This window comes from Rhinolophus sinicus, linkage group LG06, assembly GCF_036562045.2.
Source record: "Rhinolophus sinicus isolate RSC01 linkage group LG06, ASM3656204v1, whole genome shotgun sequence".
NCBI lineage: Eukaryota > Metazoa > Chordata > Mammalia > Chiroptera > Rhinolophidae > Rhinolophus > Rhinolophus sinicus.
This window is the reverse complement of record NC_133756.1, coordinates 111,262,160-111,282,481: the sequence shown is the minus strand read 5'-3', so window position 1 is coordinate 111,282,481 and position 20,322 is coordinate 111,262,160. Positions and strand designations below refer to the sequence as shown.

Here is a 20,322-nt window from a genome sequence, read left to right as displayed (position 1 = left end):
CAGTTACTTTTTATCCTAGAAACCCCCACCTCCAACCCATCTCTACTGCCACAATGACTGACAGTTTTCTCTGGCTTTCCTACCAACATAAATTCAGGTAAAGGTTAAGAGCTTTAATGATGGTGATTAAGGATCATAATTTCACCATTCAACTGCAAGATCTTCTCCCCCAGGAAGAGGCAGAATGCTCTCTTGGGTCTATTTTGCCAACCTCTCTTTTCTACTCTGCTACTACATAGATTTGAACTAGGAAGAGAGAACATTATGGCATGAGAGCTATCATGCTTTAGGGGCTTAAGAAATAGCCTTTAAAAATGTGTTGCCCCTAATCTACTGTAACCACACTATCCACAACATATATTATTAAGCCTCTCCATAACTGTGGACCTGCCAACTCATCAGGGTGTCTCACCTTCAAAACACTAGGTGAGGCCCTGTAAGGCAACCAAGGAGTAAAGCACAGGATCCCTGTGAAGTATTTCCACAGGCTTAACAAACGTGAATGTGCAAGCATAGGACTTTGCCAAGTTTCGTAGAATTCCAATTTTGCAAACCTGGCATGATGTGCAAAGATGACATTGTGTGCGGTACTTACAGTGAGTAATATCAGGTGGGCCATAAGGATCAGTCATATAAATGGTGGTGGGTTTGCCAACTTTTAGATAAACTACATCTGACGTGTTCTTCAATATTGCTACCGCCTCTTCATGTGTTACTTCTTCTAAACTGTAGTTGTTTACCTTATGGGGGAAAAAAAATCAATATTAGAGTCCGATCTACACAGGTGAAGAGAAATACCCAGGCAAGAAGATTTATAGAATTATGACCTTATTTAAAGATTAAATTGCAAGGATGACAGTTCAGCACCTATCTCATACTTTGACAGAACAGAAGGATTAATGGCATTAGACAAAGCAGATAAGGTACAGTTGTTGATGCTAAAAAAACAAGGTTGCTTCTGCCTTTTTCTATGAGGGAGCAATATATTATAATGGCAAGCAGAGCAATCTTTGTGGAAAGAGGAAAGGAGACGTCAAATGTCTTTCCTATTATGCTATATTTTTTGTGATTACAAAACTAATACATATTCATTGAACTGAAAAAGAAAAAGAAAATAAAAACCATCCATAATCTCCCTATTTGGATATATTTCTTTAAACAATTGTGACTATATTTTACACATTGTTTTTCAAGCTGCTTTTGAAATCTCGAGTGACCATTTATCCACATCTTGAATGTACTTCAACACGACTTTTGTTTTCTACCAAGCAATGTGCTGCCTGGGTATAACATAATGCTTTAACAAATCTCTTACTGAAGCATGTTTATTTTCTTCTAATTATTTCCTACTGTAAATAATGTTGCAGTAGCCTTTTTTTCTATATTTGTCCATGACTTTGATGATTTCTGCAGGATAAATCATACAAGTGGAATTGCTTGACCAAATTATATGAATACTATGACATTTTTGATACCTATTCCCCACATGCCTGCTGGAAATACAAACAAGTTTACTCTTAAACCACAACTATATGAGAGCTCCCATTTTCCTATAGCTTCGCCAAACTTGGCTTTTCTCATTTTAGAAATTGTTCCCATCAAAATGTCATTTAACCTGAGTCTACTTTCTAAGGAAGGAGTGCTGATGCTGGGACATAGGCCTTTGTACGTAAGCACATTCAAGGGTAAGCCTATTGTCATAGGCTTCAACAGCAACTTCTCTTTTTATTTGAGTAAACAATTAAAAATTTTTTTTCAATTACACTTGACATTCAATATTATATTAGTTTCAGGTGTACAGAATAATGGTTAGACATTTATATAACTTACGAAGTGATCCCCCTGATAAGACTAGTACCCATCTAACACCAGACATAGTTATTACAATATTACTGACTATATTCCCTGTGCTGTACTTTACATCCTCTGACTATTTTGTAATTACCATTTGTACTTCTTAATCCCTTTATCTTTTTCACTCATCGCCCCGAAATCCCCCTTTCATCTGGTAACCATCATTTTGTCCTGGTAACCGTGAGCTTGTCTCTGTTTTGTTTGTTTGTTTATTCCGTATTTTAGATTCCACACATAAGTGAAATCATATGGTATTTGTCTTTCTCTGTCAGACTTACTTCACTTAGCATAATTCCTCTTTCTTTATCAGACAGTAAAGTCTGTGACACAAGGGCAATCACCTCATGGCAGTGGCATTGCATGGATCTCAGTAGCACTTCTCTTAAATGGTTTTAAAATATTCAGGCAGTATTTTAAATACCTAGGTCATCCTTATTTGGCTATCTTTTTTTTTTTTTTTTTAATAGAGTGATTCCATAGTTAGTTTCTGCTGAAATGATGTAGAATTAAAATAAATGTGCCAAGAGCATTAGATTGGATCTCTGCATATTCTTGGTACTACCTAATTAGCGCTGTAATAATTTAATACCTTGCAGCATTGTCTTTTTTCACTTTTATTTTTTTTGCCTCACGTTGTTATATAAATCCCATGTGCCAGCTAACCCTTGGTGGTGTAGCCGAGTTAGGAACCCTACAACTGGAGGGACTTGGACCTGACCGATGTGTATATAAATACTGACTGTGAACTCTCTGTTAGGCTGTCAGCCTCTGCACTAATTTCTATGGTTCTTTTCTAGACAAGTGACATTGGCTTAAATTCTTTTTGACTTCCAGTATCTAGCACTTGTTCGCTCATTGGTCAAATGTTTGTTGCATACCTATTATATGTCAGTAACTGTTCTATGTATTAGAGATACAGCGATACATGATAAGAATGATAATCATAATCATAGCAGACACTTATTTGTCCCTATTACACATCAAGCACTATTCTAAATCACTTTAAATATTTTAACACCACCAAGCTTCACAACCTGTGAGGTAGCTATTATAATTACCTTCATTTGACAGGTGAAAAAAGCATGTCTCCAAGAGGTTAAGAAACTTGTCTTTGATTTAATAAGTGGCAGAGGCAGAATTAAAGCCAGGCAGTCTGGCTCCAGGGACGATGCTTTTAATCACTCATCTATATTGCTTCTTCCAAATAGACAAGGTCCTAGCCCTTCTGAAACTCACATTGCAATACATTCTAAGGACACATTTATCGAATGAATTGAAAATATAGACCCATGCAGAAAGTGAGAATGCAGACAAGAGTACCAGTATGGGAAACACAGTTGATGATGGTAGCCCTTTTGTAAGAGACAGAGAATAAGAAAAAACAACAGCAATAATAATAAGAGCTAACATTTATTTAACCTACATGGTATACATATATACCTACATGGTATATGTTTTGGGGGTATTATGTATATATTTTGACGTAAATCACATAACTGATCCTGGTTATAGCTTCACGAGGTGAACATTAGCATTTGGGCTCATCCCAGATGAGAAAAACTGATGTATAAAGAAGTCAGTGTGCAAAAAAGTGATCACACAGCCTCCAAATTGCAAAGTCATCAGTTGCATCACAACCCTCAAAAAAAGATGAAAATGACACTGCCCTTGGGTGTCGGTAGGGTCACTGGAATCCAAGGCTTACATCATTTATTCTTTCTCCCTTTAAGAGACTAGAGTCTCCTTCCAAGTTTACATACAGAGGTAACATAAATTCCAAAGTGTTATATAAGCCTGATTAGTCATTCCACTTCTTGCTTAATCCAGTGGTGACAGTATATTGTATCATACAAATACATTGACATAGTTAAAAATAAATAAGTAAAATGGAACACGGCTTGATATAGCTGTCTCTTCAAAACCTTTTTATGTATTTGATTAATCACTTATTTCAGGGCAGTGCCACTTGTACCTAGGTAATGAATATTTACAAATGCTCCTATACAAAGGTCTAAAATGTTTATGGCAGTGGGTATTTTCTCTCAAAAGATTGCCTAAGGTGGCTCTGAATATTGTGAACATGGGCCCCAGAAACACATATATTGGGCAGGGGGGTTGGGGGGAACACACAGAAGCGAAAAAGGCAATGTGCTGGGATATGACAAGTCAAGCGATAAAGACCCCATAGGCTAGAAACCAACTGGATTCGATTACAAGTGGCACAGAAGCTGTTTCTGACAATGACTCATTGTAACATGTAACTCTCCCCAGGGTACAGAAAGCTCACAGCTCATTAGATTATCAGTGAAAGAGAGATGTGGCTAGGGCTTATTAAACTGCACTTTTGCCATTTCCAAGATGAGCAGTGAAACGATCTAGCAAATGTTACCTTCAAGCTTGTTTTTTGAGCATGACTTTGATGACAGACTCTTAGACCACAAGAACATCTTTAGACCAGAAAGCAGAAGTTGAGGAAAGAGTGGAGGTAACCAGTGGGGAAAGAGAGGATATTGGGGGGAATGATGGTAGTTTAAAATAGTGGTAGTTCAGTCTGTTTTTATTTGGTGACAAGGAAGTGTTGGAAATTTTTCACAGGTTTTAGTCATGGAACAAGTGGTATGAGATTGGAACAGGATGTAGTCATTAAAAGCACATGCTCTTGTGTTATGCAGACCAGGTTCTGAGTTCTGTTCCTGGTACTTCCTAGCTGTGTGACCTTGGGGAACTTAACCTTCTTAGCCTCAGTTTTGACATCTGTCAAGTAGGTATGGTAATAATAACTGTGTCAAAGGGTTATTGATTTAAATGTATTGATTTATGTAAAGTGGCAGGCACATTAAACTACTCATTAATGTTAGCTCTTATTACTATTACTATTATCATCATCCATCTCTCTTCCCAGGAAATAGAAATTCTTGGTGAAATTTTTCGCTGAGCATTTTCCTGTAAACATCTGTGAACTGATTAGTTTAATTAGGGTACTGTTGATGAGGCTTCTGTGCGGTCTTTTTAAAAATTCAGAATAGTACAGGATCTGGACCAAAAAGTGCTCTTTTGTGCTGAAGTCTTCAAAATGTTTTTCACGAAAGTGGGTTTATTTGGGTTAATTATGTGTGTGTATTATCCTGTGAACTCTCAAGATAAAGGGCCTACAGCTGGAGCTGATTGTACACAGAGAGAAGAGATATTATACTGATTGGTTAGTTTCTCTTGTCATTGTTTTTCATTGTCCTTTTTCTTTCTTTCTTTCTTTTTTTTTTTCCTTTTGCATCAAGTATCTGCCCATAATGGTGAACACTGAGTAACTGGCCTGGTTTCAGAAAAAAAAATCACGTGCATTTGAATGAAGTATTTCTGTGGGGTATGTGTATGCTACAGAGGGGGGGAAATATGTGCAGCCTGGCTGTATGTTTGCAATAGGACAGAAGACTGAGGCCAAGAAACAGACGTTGGAGGTGAGATGACTCATTTTCTCAAAAGGGGGGTGCTGAATTGGAGCATGATAGAGATAAAAGAGTGCAGACCAGCTGAAGAAGCTGAAGAAAGAGGTGGCAGGAGATTTGCAAGAAGGAAACAGGGTAAGTGTGGTGGAACTTCAAATGAGTGTAAGCAAATATAGAAGTGATGGTACAAAGATGGGAGGTGTGGGGGCATGAGAGAGAAGAAGGGGTAATGTTCTGATGGTGAGACACTGACCTTTCCAATTTATTCAGGAATACCCACGTGGTGGGACAAACTGGGCACATAAAAGTTACCTAAGACATACTGCAAAAAAACGTGAGACTCTAGAACACTGTTAAAAACAACAACAACAACAACAACTACAAAAACAAAACTCCAAAGTTATCTTTTAAAAAGGATACAAAGTCAATCACTAGATTGTAAGACCGGTTAAAAATGGGACCAATCTAATGTAGCAACGTCAATGATATGAAAATAAATATGCATAAACCAAAGATTAAAATCTCTGCAGCACATTGAAATTGTTTCAATAAAATTTATTTAAAAAATATCCCAAAATTACAAAAAGCTCATTCAACTCAACACCAAAAAAAACAAACAACCCAATTAGAAAATGGGCAGAGGACATGAATAGACATTTCTCTAAAGAGGACATATGAAAAGATGCTCAATGTCACTAATCATCAGAGAAATGCAAATAAAAACCACAATGAGAAACCATCTCACTTCTGTCAGAATGACAATCATCAATAAATCAACAAACAATAAGTGTTGGTGAGGATGTGGAGAAAAGGGAACCCTCCTGCACTGTTGGTGGGATTGCAAATTAGTGTAGCCACTATGGAAAATACTCTGGAGATACCTCAAAAAAAACAACAACAAAAAAACCAAAACAGAACTACCTTATGATCCAGCAATTCCACTCCTAGGTATTTATCCAAAGAAATCCAAAACACTAATTTGAAAAAAACTATATGCACCCCTATGTTTACTGCAGCACTATTCATAATTGCCCAAATATGGAAACAACTGAAGTGCCCATCAATACATGAATGGATAAAGAAACTGTGGTACATTTATACAATAGGTTATTACTCAGCCAGGAAAAAAGGAACGAAATCTTACCATTTGTAACAACATGGATGGACCTAGAGAATATTATGCTAAGTAAAGTGAGTCAGACTAGTCAGACTGAGAAAGACAAATACCATATGATCTCACTTACATGTGGAATATAAAGAACAGAATAAATGAACAAACAAAACAGAAATAGACTCAGAGATACAGAGAAAAAACTGATGGTTGGTAGATGGGAGGGGGGCTGGGGATAGGGAGAAGGTGAAGGGATTAGAAAGTACAAATTGGTAGTCACAAAATAGTCATGATGGTATGAAATACAATATGGGGAATATAATCAATAATGCTGTAAAGATCATGTAAGGTGCCAGATGGGCACTGGACTTATCAGGGGGATCACTTCATCGACTGTGTAGATGCCTGACCCATGCGCTGTACACCTGAAGCTGACGTAGAATAATATTGAATGTCAACTATAATTAAATATATATGTATATAGTCATGGGATATAAAGTACAGCATAGGGAACAGAGTCTGTGGTATTGTAACAGCTATATATGATGTCAGAGGGGTGGTAGACTTGGGGGTGTTATCACTTTGTGAGGGGTGTAAATGTCTAATTATTATGTTGTTTTGTACACCTGAAACTAATTAAACATTTAAGAGAATAAAAATAACAACTATGAATAAATAGGAAACACTAATAATAGTTATCTTTGGATAATGAATATTTTCTTATTTTTCTTTTCAGCAATGAGCATGCATTAGTTATTGTTAAAAACGAATTAACTCTATTTTTTAAATGAACAACAAAAAAGTGTAAACAAGGAAGAACAGAAACTAAGACCAGTGGCTTCATTATGAAACACACACAGCAAGATCTCACAAGTGATGGAAAATTGGAATGAGAAAGAAAGAAATTGATTTTTCATGCCCAGTGAATTGACTTAAATTTATTAGAAATAATTAGCCATATTTTAAATTTAGGTATCTCCTGAAATGAAGTCAACTTGGTATAATGAAAGTAATTTTGAATGTAGAATCAGATCTGGTTTCCATTCCTAGATTCATGAACTTTGATCAGTTAACATATTTACTAAGCATTAATTTTCTTATATGTAAAATGTGGTAATACTGATTTATTTGTTGATTTCCTTGTGTTTGCAAGAAAGAAATGATACCATGAATCTAAAAAACAACACTGTATAATATAAAGCAGTATATAAATAGTAATCAAATATTATAATCAGACATAATATTTCTGCTGGTCCTGCTACTGGAAATAGTTTCTTCCTGTTTAGGGCTTATTTTGTCAAAATGATCACCCTCTACCCTGTACACCACTTACTCCCGCAGTGTCTCAAAGTGAATGACCTTCTCAAGGGCAATGAATAGATTGTTTTTATCTTTGCATTTCCCTGGCTGATACACTGTAAATAGTGGGCACTTAATAAATGTTTAAGTAATAAGCTAAATAAGTTAAAAAATAACAATGTGGCATAACAAAGGAAAATTGATCAAAATTCCCTATTTTACAGAGAGAAGGACGCATTTGTGTTGAGTCAGAGGAGAAACGGTAAGGAATGAAGGTCATTCAACCAACAACACACAATTATTGGACACTCACTCTATGTCAGGCATAGGATATAAGGATGAAAGGCTGGTACAGAATGTGAGTACCAGGTCACATCAGCTTATAAGGGACAAGATCAAAGCTCCAACAATGTGAATGTCTTCCTCCTCTATTAATCATTGATGAATTTCTTAATCTTTTATTCCATAGAGAGAGAGGAAGAGAGCAAATGACAGTGTTTTGTTGACTGACTCCAGCTTCCTCTATAGCAATGGTCACCAAAATGGACAGTATGATATAAACCCCTGGGCAACTCACTGGGTATAGGAAAAAATATTTGAACTTGTATTAATATTTATTGCATTGATTTTGATCTTTCTATTTTTGTGTATGTTTTAAAATGTGCATAATATATTAGCATAATGATGTATGCATACAATTTAAAGTAGAGAAATGTACATATATTGTTGTTTTTTTCTTGCTTATATATAGTTTAATGACTCTGTATATAGAACTTGCTCATAGTTATATATCGGTGCCTACTACAGAGCAGTGGTTTTAAAAGTCTTTTAATAGCACACCTATCAGTAAAAAAACAACGATATAGTGGAAGGTTTTAACTCTTCCATAAAATGTCATTGCAACAGCATTGCATTGTAATTTTATGACACTTGAGAGAAATTGGAGGGAAGAAATAATTATCCTGATTTTTTTTTTCCTGGTGTTTCACAAGTGACTCTAACTGCAGCGAACAGAATTTAAAGAGTGAACTATTTGTAAATGCCTTTCAGCTTGAAATTGCTAAATGATGCTGCATCAGCTTGACTACTGAGCATCACCACCAAAGTCACCTCCGGAGAAGTAGCGGAGCAGCAGCAGAGTGAGCTAGGAGGCGATCCGGTAATGGTAGGGCCATGATTCTTAACCTGGCTGCATATTAGAATCATTTGGAAAACTTAAACAAATACGTTAAGAAAAATGAAGCGTGGCTCCTACTCCAGAGATTCTGATTTGATTATTCAGGGTTGATGGAGGCCTGGGGATCCACAGTGTTCAAAAGCTTACCACGAGATTCAAATGCGCAACCAGGATAGAGAAGCAGAGAGGCTGAGTAAACTGGTGAAAGAAACGTGGTTTGAGGACATGGATATCTAGGTCTGAACCTAATTTCACAATTTATCGTTACAGAATATTAGAAATTCTTTTGTCATCTCTGAGTTCCAATTTTCTTCTCTGGAAAACAAGAATAATAGTAATGACGGCCCTATTCATCTCTCAAGGGTTGGAGTGAAGCGTCTGTGGGCTGCTGCTGTAGCTGACAGCTCTTTTTATGCTGAACGAGTGCGCGGGTGGTAGGAAAGAGCCATGTGCGCAGAGAGGGCAGCTTCTGGTTCTTATTTAAACTGGGTCTAATCAATGAAAGCGCTGTAAAGTCCTGTTCATTATTTAGATAATTTCTACATATTTGCATTGTCTTCAAGATGATTTTCTTATTACTATTTGGATAAAACTAGGCAATTTTGTAAATCTACCAAAACAAACAAAACAAATAATTTAGGTCTTCACAACTGATACTCATTCAGAAAACTGTATTGTCTCCAGATTTCCTAAATCCATTTACTGTCGTGACCATGGGATATTAATTTTGGAATAACAATAAGAGATAGGACGTCCCAGAGTATACTCCATTGAACAACAGTTCTTGGTGTTTTATAGGCATTTCTTTAAGAAAAAGCTTCCACAATAAAATAATTTGAAAATTGTAGTATCAGTCAAAGTGAATTTACTTCTTTGACTGCAGGACTTCACAGTCCCTTTAATATGCTAAAGTTACTTAGAATCTGTAGGAGAGATAAGATACAGGTTGTAGAATTTCCCAAACTTATTTGACCACAGATTCTTTTTATGTGACACAGTGAGTAATCTAGTATTTTAAAATACACTTCGGAAACACTAATCTAAGGCAATGCTGCGATGATATGGAGACCAAAACGAAGACCAAAGATGTACATGAATTGCCCAAGGTCAGTTCGGTAGAGTTAGTGCTGGCTTCCTGGGACTTGAATCCAGTTATCCTCTCTCTGAGTCCATTTTGTTTTCATCCTAAATCTGAATAATGATTTGTTTCTTTATGAATAAAGAAAGGAATATATAGAGAAATATATTTTGATGTAATTTTAAGGAAAAGATTGCCAATGCCTGTGTTTTTTCCTTGTCTACTGCTTCCCTTTAAGAAAAGAAAAACAAACAAACAAAAAAACAAGTCTTTACAGAGAAAAGACTGATTCTCCGTAAAAGATGTAAAAATTCTCTCACTGACAGGTTTGCTTTTTTCCAAATGTCAAACAAAGATTATGGAAAAAAAAGAGACTACGATTAAAAAGTTTAAAATCACAAAGTCCCAAGGGGCTTTGACAATTAACAGCTCCTTATATGTTATCCCTATAGAGAAGACAATCAGATGACCTTGGATTCAAAGTTTCTGGTGTCATAGAAAAAGATGAAGAACATCACATTTCTGTAATATATGTGGCTCTATGTATCTCCTAGATAGGGGTTAATAAAACCAGTGTGTAAAAATATAGGAAAGAATTTGAAAATGATCAATACTATTAGCTTCTGACCATCTCTCATGAAGTTCATCATCCCATGAAGTTCAGGGCCAAAAGGTAACCTATTCAGTCTGAAATTACAACATTAAGCTACTGGTACCATCCACAAAAGTCAGATGTCATTGTAATTTGACAACAAAAAGAACAAAATTCTAGAGAATGATAAGTTCCAAGTAGCAGGAAAAATTTTTTAAATTATTTAAAAATTTTTAAATTATTATTTTGATAAAAAGAACATATGCTATACATCTGTGTGACCCATGAAACATCAGAGAGTTCTGACAAAATCATCTTATTTGAAATACTAAGAGGCCTATTCCAAAGGTGACAGGCAGGATAATTTGTCCTTATAGTAGAATAAATGTAAAGGTCAGATGGAGGAATAACATTCTAAGAAATCAAAAATGGTTTTGTTAAAAGGGTAATCTATTTATGGAAGATAAATGGATTATGGTAAAATTTACTGTAAGAGTGAGAGAAAATGTGTGAAACATCTTAAAAGACTGAGAAGTGGAGAAAGGCAGGGCATAACTTTTCAAACAAATGTGGGAGAGGAATTAGTATTCACTTTTCCAAGGGACAGAGTTATGAATAAAGAAAGAAATATAGAGAGAAATGTATTTTGATGTAATTTTAAGGAAAAGATTGCTAATGATGGTTACTAGCTAATGGACAGCTTAAAAGAGACATTAAGTCCTCATCCTTAGAGTTTTCTAGCCAATGGTGAAAGACTACTTCCTACTTTTCAGGGGGATTCTGATGTATCAAATGTGAGTTGGAATAAGATTATATCTAAGATGGAAATTTTTCAATTCTGAGATATAAGAAATACTTAGGGGAAAAAATAGTACCCATATAGTATATGGTGTGATTCAGGTGGTATCCAATATTGTATTTATTTTAGTTTAGAAACTTGAAAGGGTTATTACTAAGACTTCGGGGAAAAAAAAAAAAATTCTGTCACTGCAGGGCAGATGATGGGAAACTTTCTGAAGTTTAGTGATTTAGCCTAAAGAAATTTCATCTTAGACCAGTTTACTTATAGGACTATGAATACATGGGGGGAAGTTTTCCTAAGAAATGAGAGAAGGGAATGGTGCAAACTGATTTAGAAAGAAAAATAGCTATTTAGAGAAAAATATAGTGTGATACATACAGGTGGTAAATCACAGAATCTAAATTGTTTGTACTTCCTTTGGGGGAGGCGAGTAGAAAAGGATGAAACTAAAGAAGACATGAATGTAATAAGGCAGTAAAGGGAGGAGGAGGTAGAAAGAAATAACAGGAGGGCATTAATAAATATTTTTGAGGTGAAGTAAGAGAATTAGTCTTTTGGAGTGGCTTCCATGATATTTTTTATTTCTTTATTTATTTTTTTCCCCTCAGGGTCATTTTTCACTTAGAATGTTATAAAATGAATCACTTTCTTTCATTTCCAAATTCAGCCTGCAGTTGCCTTGGAAGTACTAATTATGTTTTCCTTACATAAGAGAGGAAAGACCTATTATTGTTGAAGGTTCATTTTTTTTTTTTTTTAACTATGCTCTAAAACTCAAAACAGTTAAGGATTATGTCACAGCTATTTTTGAAACCATTATATTTATAATGACTATCAAGAAAATGCTAATAAAAAATAGCATAATGCCTGAAAAATCCTTTGACAGAATTTAGACTTTGAGGGTTTTTTTTAAAGAATTTGAAAATAAAACTAGAAATTTAAACAGAACCTGAAGAAATTGGCACACAACACCTAACATATTACAATAGCAACAGTTGAAGAAATACCAGAAGAGTGGCTTACAACCAAACTCTTACAGAATGAGTCAAAGGTCAAATCAGTCACTCTCTTTAAATCATTACTTTAGAATGAAACTGTCCTCTTTATTTCAATTTAGCACTACGTAGAAGATGGATAGCTCAGTTTATTTTATTCCTAAGTCAATAAACAATAACGTTTATATTCTTGAAATGAACTTGTTAGGTCTTTACCCCCAAATAGTTTTCTGGTTTAGAAGACATAACTTCATAAGACCCAACTTTTATGTGAAAGACAAAAAAAAACACCAAAAGTTCAAAAAACCAAAAACAAACAAAAAAGAGTAAGCAAACAAAAAATAATTCAAAATATCTTAAGAATGAAAATGTGATAGTGCTGTTATACAACATAGTGCCTATTCCTAATGGTACTGTATTAAATACTTAAAATTTACCAAGAGGGTAGATCTTATGTTAAGCGTTATTAACATATACACACAAATAATAATAATAATAATAATAATAATAATAATAGGGATGGGAGGAAACTTAGGGAGGTGATGTATATATTATGGTTTTAACGGTGGTAATGACTTCATGGATGTATACTTATCCCCAAACTCAGGGAGTTGTATACATTCAGTATGTATAGTTTCTGACTTGTCAACCACACCTCAATAAAGCGGTTAAAAAAAGAACTAAAAAAAGAACATAACATAGTAGTGATGTTAGGCAGTAAAGAAGCCAAAATCTCGTAGTTGCAACTCTGACTGAAATCATTATGTCACATTTTTGCCCATCCAGTTTGACCATACATTTTCCACTGATGGAGTAGTGGCTATTGCCGGGGACATGGTAGGTGCCCAACATGTTACTTGTTAAACAAAGGAATTAATGAATGACTGAAGGATAACTAAAGGAAGGAAGGAAACAATGGTCTGACAAATTCTAGGAAACAAATGCAAACAAAGACCATGCTTAGTGGTTACAAGCATGGAGAGCCAGATTGCCTGGATTTGAAACCCAGTTCTCTCCATTGTTAACTATATGACCATGGCCAAGTTAGTAAATTTCTCTATTCCTTAGTTTCCTTTTGCTTACACAAAATAGGCCATTGTGAGATATATATGTTACATTACAGAAAAGCACTTTCAAAAGTGTAAGCACTTTCAAAAGTGTAAGCAAAAGGAAACTAAGGAATAGGGAAATTTACTGGAAAATAGTAAATGCCAGATAAATGTTAGTAATTAAGACTATTATAAAGTTCTTACCCAGATAATTCCATACAAAGATCATTGACAACTATGAAAATAGACTAGTGAGACTAAAGACTAGCTGTCTAGAGCAGGGAAGGGGGCACAATGTACTTTGAGGTTCAACCTACAAAACTTGCACGTGTCTTAGAAATTAGCATCTGTTGAGACCGTATAGACCGATCCTTCCCAAACACCTCTCATGAAAACGTTGGAAACAGTGGCTCTTTGCAGACATAGTTTAGAGGCTCTAATTTATAAGGGCAGCCATATGACTAGATACCTTACTTGAGAGCTATCGTCTATTAATTTTCACTATTTGATTATTATCCTGTAGATTTGGTATAAAACAGTAAAGGAGATGAAGCAGTTTTATTAAGTGTAATCCCAAGTGTTTTACTGCTTATGATTGCCTTATTTTGCCTTAGTTTATCATATAACTCCATGGCTCAGAAAGGGTGACCATGTGTTGGTGTCAATCATTTCCAGGGCTCCTGAAGCATTTGGGCAGCAGGCAACTAAAATAGCTGAGATTCTGTCTGAGGGGAGAGGAGGTAAGGAGCCATCTACACATGTGTCAGAACTCAGATTATGAATTCTTGGAAGTTAGGGATTGTGTCTAACTGGTTGAACAAAGGACCACCAAGAGACATAGAAAAGTACATATCAATAAACCAGATAGTGTTGTTCCCTTTGTTATGCAAAGCCCTCCTCTCTAGCAGTCTGGCTTTAGCAGTCTCTCTGGCTAATAGGAGATGGATTACATCGGAAGAACAACATATAATCTCTGTGTTTTGTGTGTCTGTGAAAACTGGTGATAATTTAGATTTCTGTTTTTAAAATATCAACAGATCAGATGCAATGGTACATGTACTTTTGAGATCTCTGACCAAAAAAATCTGTTCTTCCTTATTTTCTATTTCTGCCCATGGTCACTGCTATGGACTAAATTTTGCCTCCTCCCACAAACTTATATAGTATTTAAGTTCTGACCCCAATATCACTGTATTTGGAGATAGCGTATATAGGAGTTAAGGTTATTAATTAAATGAGCGAAGGGTGGAGCTGTAATCAAATAGGACTGGTGGTCTTATAAAAAGAGAAAGAAGAGAGCTTTCTCTCTTAGCACAAGCACAGCAGAAAGGCCTTGTGAAGATACAGAAAGACGATAGTTGCTTAAAAGCCAGGAAGAGAGACCTCCCCAGAAACCGAATGGGCCAGACCTTGATCTTGAACTTCCCAGCATCCAGGACTGTGAGAAAATAATACTTCTGCTGTTTAGGCCACCTAGTCTACGGTATTTTGTTATGACAGCTGAATCTACTAAGATAGTCATACTCTGGGAAACAAGAGCTTCATAAATGTACACATAGTTTTGCTTGAGTCACACTCACCATTAGTAGTCTGTCTCCTACTTGCAACCTTCCGTCCTTTTGTGCAGCTCCTCCGTCTATAATTTTAGTTACATAAATGCTGTTGTCTCCAGGAATGTGTTGGTTCCCCACACCTCCTGCAATACTGAAGCCTAAACCTATGGGGGAGAAACAGAAAAAGAAAAATCTTGGTTTTTGTTTTTTTCCTAAGACAACGCAATTAGCCACAGTTCACCAGTCTAAGAAAATTAACCCTCAATTTAGTATAACATTAATACATAACAGGAATGATTCTACTTCAATTGATTTTGTTCTTCTTTAAATATTTGAAGGCTTCGTGATTAATGCCAATGAGGCAAAGCTCTTGAAGTCAATACCACGAGGACATTTGTTTCATTCTTTTTCATGACTGTACACCTAATTGTTGTTCCATAGCTAATGAGCTCTTAATGGGTGACTAGCCAGAAGAGCCACCAGTCAAAACAGGCTGTGGAAGGATTGTAGGTGAGCCAGGCAAAATACATGCATATTCCTGCTCACGTTGGGTCTGTGGGTTCATCTTCAATGTTGCTAACCTAGCTTAGAGAACAGAAGTATTGCCAATCATTTGGGTAGAGACCTAGATACTCTTGACATTTCAGGATGAATTTCAGGATGAAAAAGTACAGCTGTTAGAAAATTCTACAAATTCTGAGACAAGAGCCACGAGGAAGACACATTGGGCATTCAAGTCATAATTTCAGAGAGACAATAAGGAAATGAAACAAGATGTTTGCCCTTTCTGTTTTCTTCTCTGGCCATCTTGTCATATTTTCACACTTCCTGCCACTTACTGTTATGAACTGATAGGCTAGTCACACATAAAAAATGAATTATCCCTATACACATTCCAAAGAATAAAGAAATAGAGTATGTACTTTGATTTGCTTATTTTTATAACAAACCACAGAATATCAATTCATTTGAAATGGTAATTTTCTTTTTTGAGAGATGAATTTTACTGTACTATGGTTTACAAAACATTTACTTTTATAAAACTATGCAATGAAAACAAGAATAGAGTTACTCAAAATCATTATGAAACCATTTTAATGAATGACTGTTAGACTCTTTAAAGGTATAAGAATAAAAAATCCTTTTAAGAACATGAGTCTGATTAAATATATGTCCAGTATAATACTTGTAGCATATATTTTAATTGTATTTTAAAATAATAATAATTAATGTTGAAATTACTCAGAAAGATAGATATAAATCAAATGCTTTTGTTAGTAAAAACAGAAACTTTCTGTAACTTAGTTGGCTTAAGATAAATTTTTATTTTAAATCACACACCTAATCACATAATTAAAAGGAAAATCACATACCTGTTTTATGATGAAATGATCATAAACAACATTTTTGGTACTTTATACAACAGTAATGAAAAACACTTAAAATATTCTATTTCACTATGTTTTCATTGAATAAAAAAATAGGGCTACATGCTCTTAAGATGGCACAAATAATTAGTTAATGGAAAAATAATGGCATAGTAAATTATAAAGCAACACCCCTAAAATTACATGTGAAATGGTTTTTTTGTTAAATTAACTATAATAGTTGTTAAAAATAAATGGAAAATGGATTTAAATTGATAAGGTAATTAAAATAAGTGTTATCTAATTTCCTACTAAAGTAGATAATTATTCTTTATTGATGCTTTGGCTTCCATAGATCTATACATGTATTGGTTTGCCTCAGATTAAAAAAAATGTTTATCAAGCAAAAAATGACCAAAAGTAAATAAAATGTTCCCAAGTGATTTTTCCTATGAAATTTAGAATACATATCAACTCACGCTTTTTAAAACTATTACTTTATCTGTATTAGGTCGGTGCAAAAGTCATTGCGGTTTAAAAGGTTAAAAATAATTGCAAAAACCGCAATTACTTTTGCACCAACCTAATATATATGATTACAGAGGAATTTAAATTTAAATTTACCAATGTTTCAGAGCCATATGCTAGGATCAATCTATTATGTTTATAATAGTACAGAAGTCATTCCAAACTGTGGAAAGAAAAGGTTAGAACAAATCTAGGGACTCAGATTTACATCTACTATGTCCACAGTAAATGCCACAGTCTGAGTTACAGAAGAGCTAAGGAAACAAATTACCACCGTAAACAAGGTTAAGTCCAACAAAGGGAATAACTATGTAGTTGACATTTCAAGTTAAAGATTGTACCAAGATAATGAAATCACTATGGCTGATGTGGACACCAATATATCACTAAAGAGAAAATGACTTTTTTTCCCTGAGATTAGGTTTAAGTAATTCTTTTTAATGCTGCTCAAGGTGAAGCAAAGTATTTTTAGTAAGATCCAGAGAATGTCTCTGAATGTACAGAACTGAAAAATCTCCATGATTTCTCTTACTTGGATGGAACATGAATACATTTACAAATAATCAACATTTAATCAACAGTCAACTGTATTCCAGATATTTAATTCAACCTACGTAAATGTGTAACTTATGTCTATATCCAGAATACAAGTTTATTTATAGGTGGTAATATCCATCTGCGTTATAAGATTGAATCATTCATTTATTCATACATTCACTAACTCATTTCATACCGTGTTTCCCTGAAAATAAGACCTAGCCAGACAATCAGCTCTAATGCGTCTTTTGGAGCAAAAAATTAATACAAGACCCAGTCTTATTTTACTATAAGACCAGGTCTAATATAATATAATATTACAATATAATATAATATAATATAATATAATATAATAATATAATATATATACCGGGTCTTATACTAATTTTGCTCCAAAAATCGCGTTAGAGCTGATTGTCCAGCTAGGTCTTATTTTCTGGGAAACACGGTATATCTGTTCATTTAACAAACATCCCCTGAGTACATCCTAAGCATTGTTGCTATCAACTCTGGCCAATATAATGTAAAGCAATGGATTGACCAGAAACACTACAGAAATAACGATCCATGGGTAGGTTCTTATGAGTGAGTGTGGTTGAACCTAGCTGAAGCAATGTTCTAAATTCAGGTGATTCCAGGGGTTTTTGGAGGACTACTCTATGGAGACAAACGTGGGCTAGGACCCGAGCAAAAAGAGGAAATCTTAAATATCAGTTTGGAGGCACTGGGTGTCCTTTGTATGCACTCTGTTAAAGCAGTGCAGGCTGTCTAAAATATAGAGCCATTCTCTCCCCTTATTTGTTAATATCCCCCTCCTTCATCCCACTCTAGATGCACTCGCAAGCTTGGTAATTCTAGAATACCTTAGGGTATTTGCTCTAGCTCTTCCCTTTATCTGGAATACACTTCCTTCAGAGCTTTGTCCAAATTTCAATTACTCTAACCTCCCTATTTAATACTGTCCTCTAACCATACACCCCATTTTGTTATCCTGCTTTACTTTTCATTTTCCCTTCACATTTGTTACCTTGTAATATACTATATAAATCATGTATGTATTTTATTTATTTTTTTGTTTGTCTTCTTGGTGAAAATATAAACTCACGATTACAGAGATTTTTGTTGCTTTTATGCTATGCAATAGAACCAGGCCAGTTATATATAGTCGTACCCATTATTCATGGTTTTGCTTTCCATGGTTTCAATTATCCATGGTCAACCAGCATCTGAAATATTAAATGAAAAATTCCAGAAATAAACAATTCATAAGTTTTAAATTGTACACCATTCTTAATTGCATGATGAAATCTCGCACTGTCCTGCTCCATCCAACCTGGGACATAAATCATGCTTTTGTCCAGTGTATCCATGCTGTACATATAGTACAATAAGATATTAGTGAGATAGACCACATTCACATAACTTTTATTACAGTATATTGTTATAATTGTTCTATTTTATTATTAGGTCTTATTGTCAATTTCTTACTGCACTGAAATTATAAACTTTATCATAAGTATGTATGTATGTATATAAAAAACATTGTATATACAGGGTTTGATACTATCTAGTTTCAGGCATACACTGAGGGTCTTGGAACATATCCCGTGTGATAAGGGGGGACTACTGTAGTGAACTCCTAAATATGTACTAAATAAAAACATTTTTAAAAAATGAACAAATATAAGAGGACAAGAAAAGTCACATGTGTCTGAGAAAGACTCCCCTTAAAGATGAAGCTGGTGGCTTTAATGAGTGCGGCATAGCTGAAAAATGAGTACTGGCAGTTGGATTTGATAACTGTATATGGTATTATACTGCCTCAGGTGAACTCTGACTGGGCAACAACACAGCCAGCTTTGCATCGTGATTCTTTCATCTACCAACTATGTAAAACTCCTCATCTATAACGAGAGAATAAGTATATGTTCTATAATAATTGGCATATAACAGATGCTTGATAAATAAAAATTCTCTGCTCTCAGTAAGCTCTTGAGTTGTTTTGAAAAACAGATACCTAAACACCTTGGCATGATTTAACTGGCTGGGATGACTTTTATAATGGTTCTAGTGTTAAGTGAGCCCAGAGGGGCGCATGACTGACTTAGAGGAACAGAAGAATCAACAAAAGGTTTAACTTTGGGGCTGCGTCTTAAAGGTTAAGTTAGAATTGATAAAAGAGCAAGCACCTTTCAAACCAACACATCCTCTGGATTCCAGACTGACTAAATGACTAAAGAATCAGTTGCCCCGACTTAGGTTCCACAATGTTCATAAAATCCCAGCTGTACTGGGTGGGATATTGAGACACAGATGCCTGGCATATACTCAAAATATGTGTTTATGAGGAGATAAGCTAGAGTGGTCCTTAACAGGATAAATACAATAATACTCATAGAGATTTGAGTAAGGAACAATGAAAATAGCAAAAACACTGATTTTGGGGAAGTAGCTAATTTAGATAAATGATCATTGTTTTGAAAAGAAGTGTCCATGATGAAGAAATAGCCCTGGATCATCATGTGATGGCAGAGTAATCAGTTATAAAATAAACTCAATGAAAAGAGTTGGTAGGTCTCACCAAAAACACTGAATTAAGAATAATAGTAGACGTGTCTATGTGTGTGCCAGTAACAAACAAAGTGGACACAGAAAAACATAAGTGTTACACATCACTGAAGGGAGTAAAATCCGTGCATATTTCAGTCCTCTAGAAAAGGGGAAGAAAGCATGTGGACTTTAAACACCTATTTCCCCAAGCAATTGAAAAGTGATCTGTGTGATGTGCAAACAGAATTTCAGGTTTACATCTATCTATTGAATAAAGGTGGGCTTCTCTTTCCATATTTCTTGTATGTCCCCAGAATGCAATTCCTCACCTTACACAGGAGATACACACATAGGGAAGGGAATGTCTGAGCCTTGTTAAAACCTTCA

At 35.0% G+C, this 20,322-nt stretch overlaps 1 protein-coding gene across 18 annotated transcripts in view; it reads right to left on the bottom strand.

The window, feature by feature from the left end:
• DLG2 (discs large MAGUK scaffold protein 2) overlaps positions 1-20,322 on the bottom strand; it is a 1,902,684-nt gene that overhangs the window by 473,868 nt on the left and 1,408,494 nt on the right. For all 18 annotated transcript variants that reach the window (XM_074335659.1, XM_074335660.1, XM_074335661.1 and 15 more), the window contains 2 exons: positions 14,981-15,117; positions 596-740 (listed from right to left, as the gene is read on the bottom strand). In XM_074335659.1, coding sequence (XP_074191760.1) covers positions 596-740; positions 14,981-15,117 — 282 coding nt within the window. The remainder of the gene's footprint in view (positions 1-595; positions 741-14,980; positions 15,118-20,322) is intronic.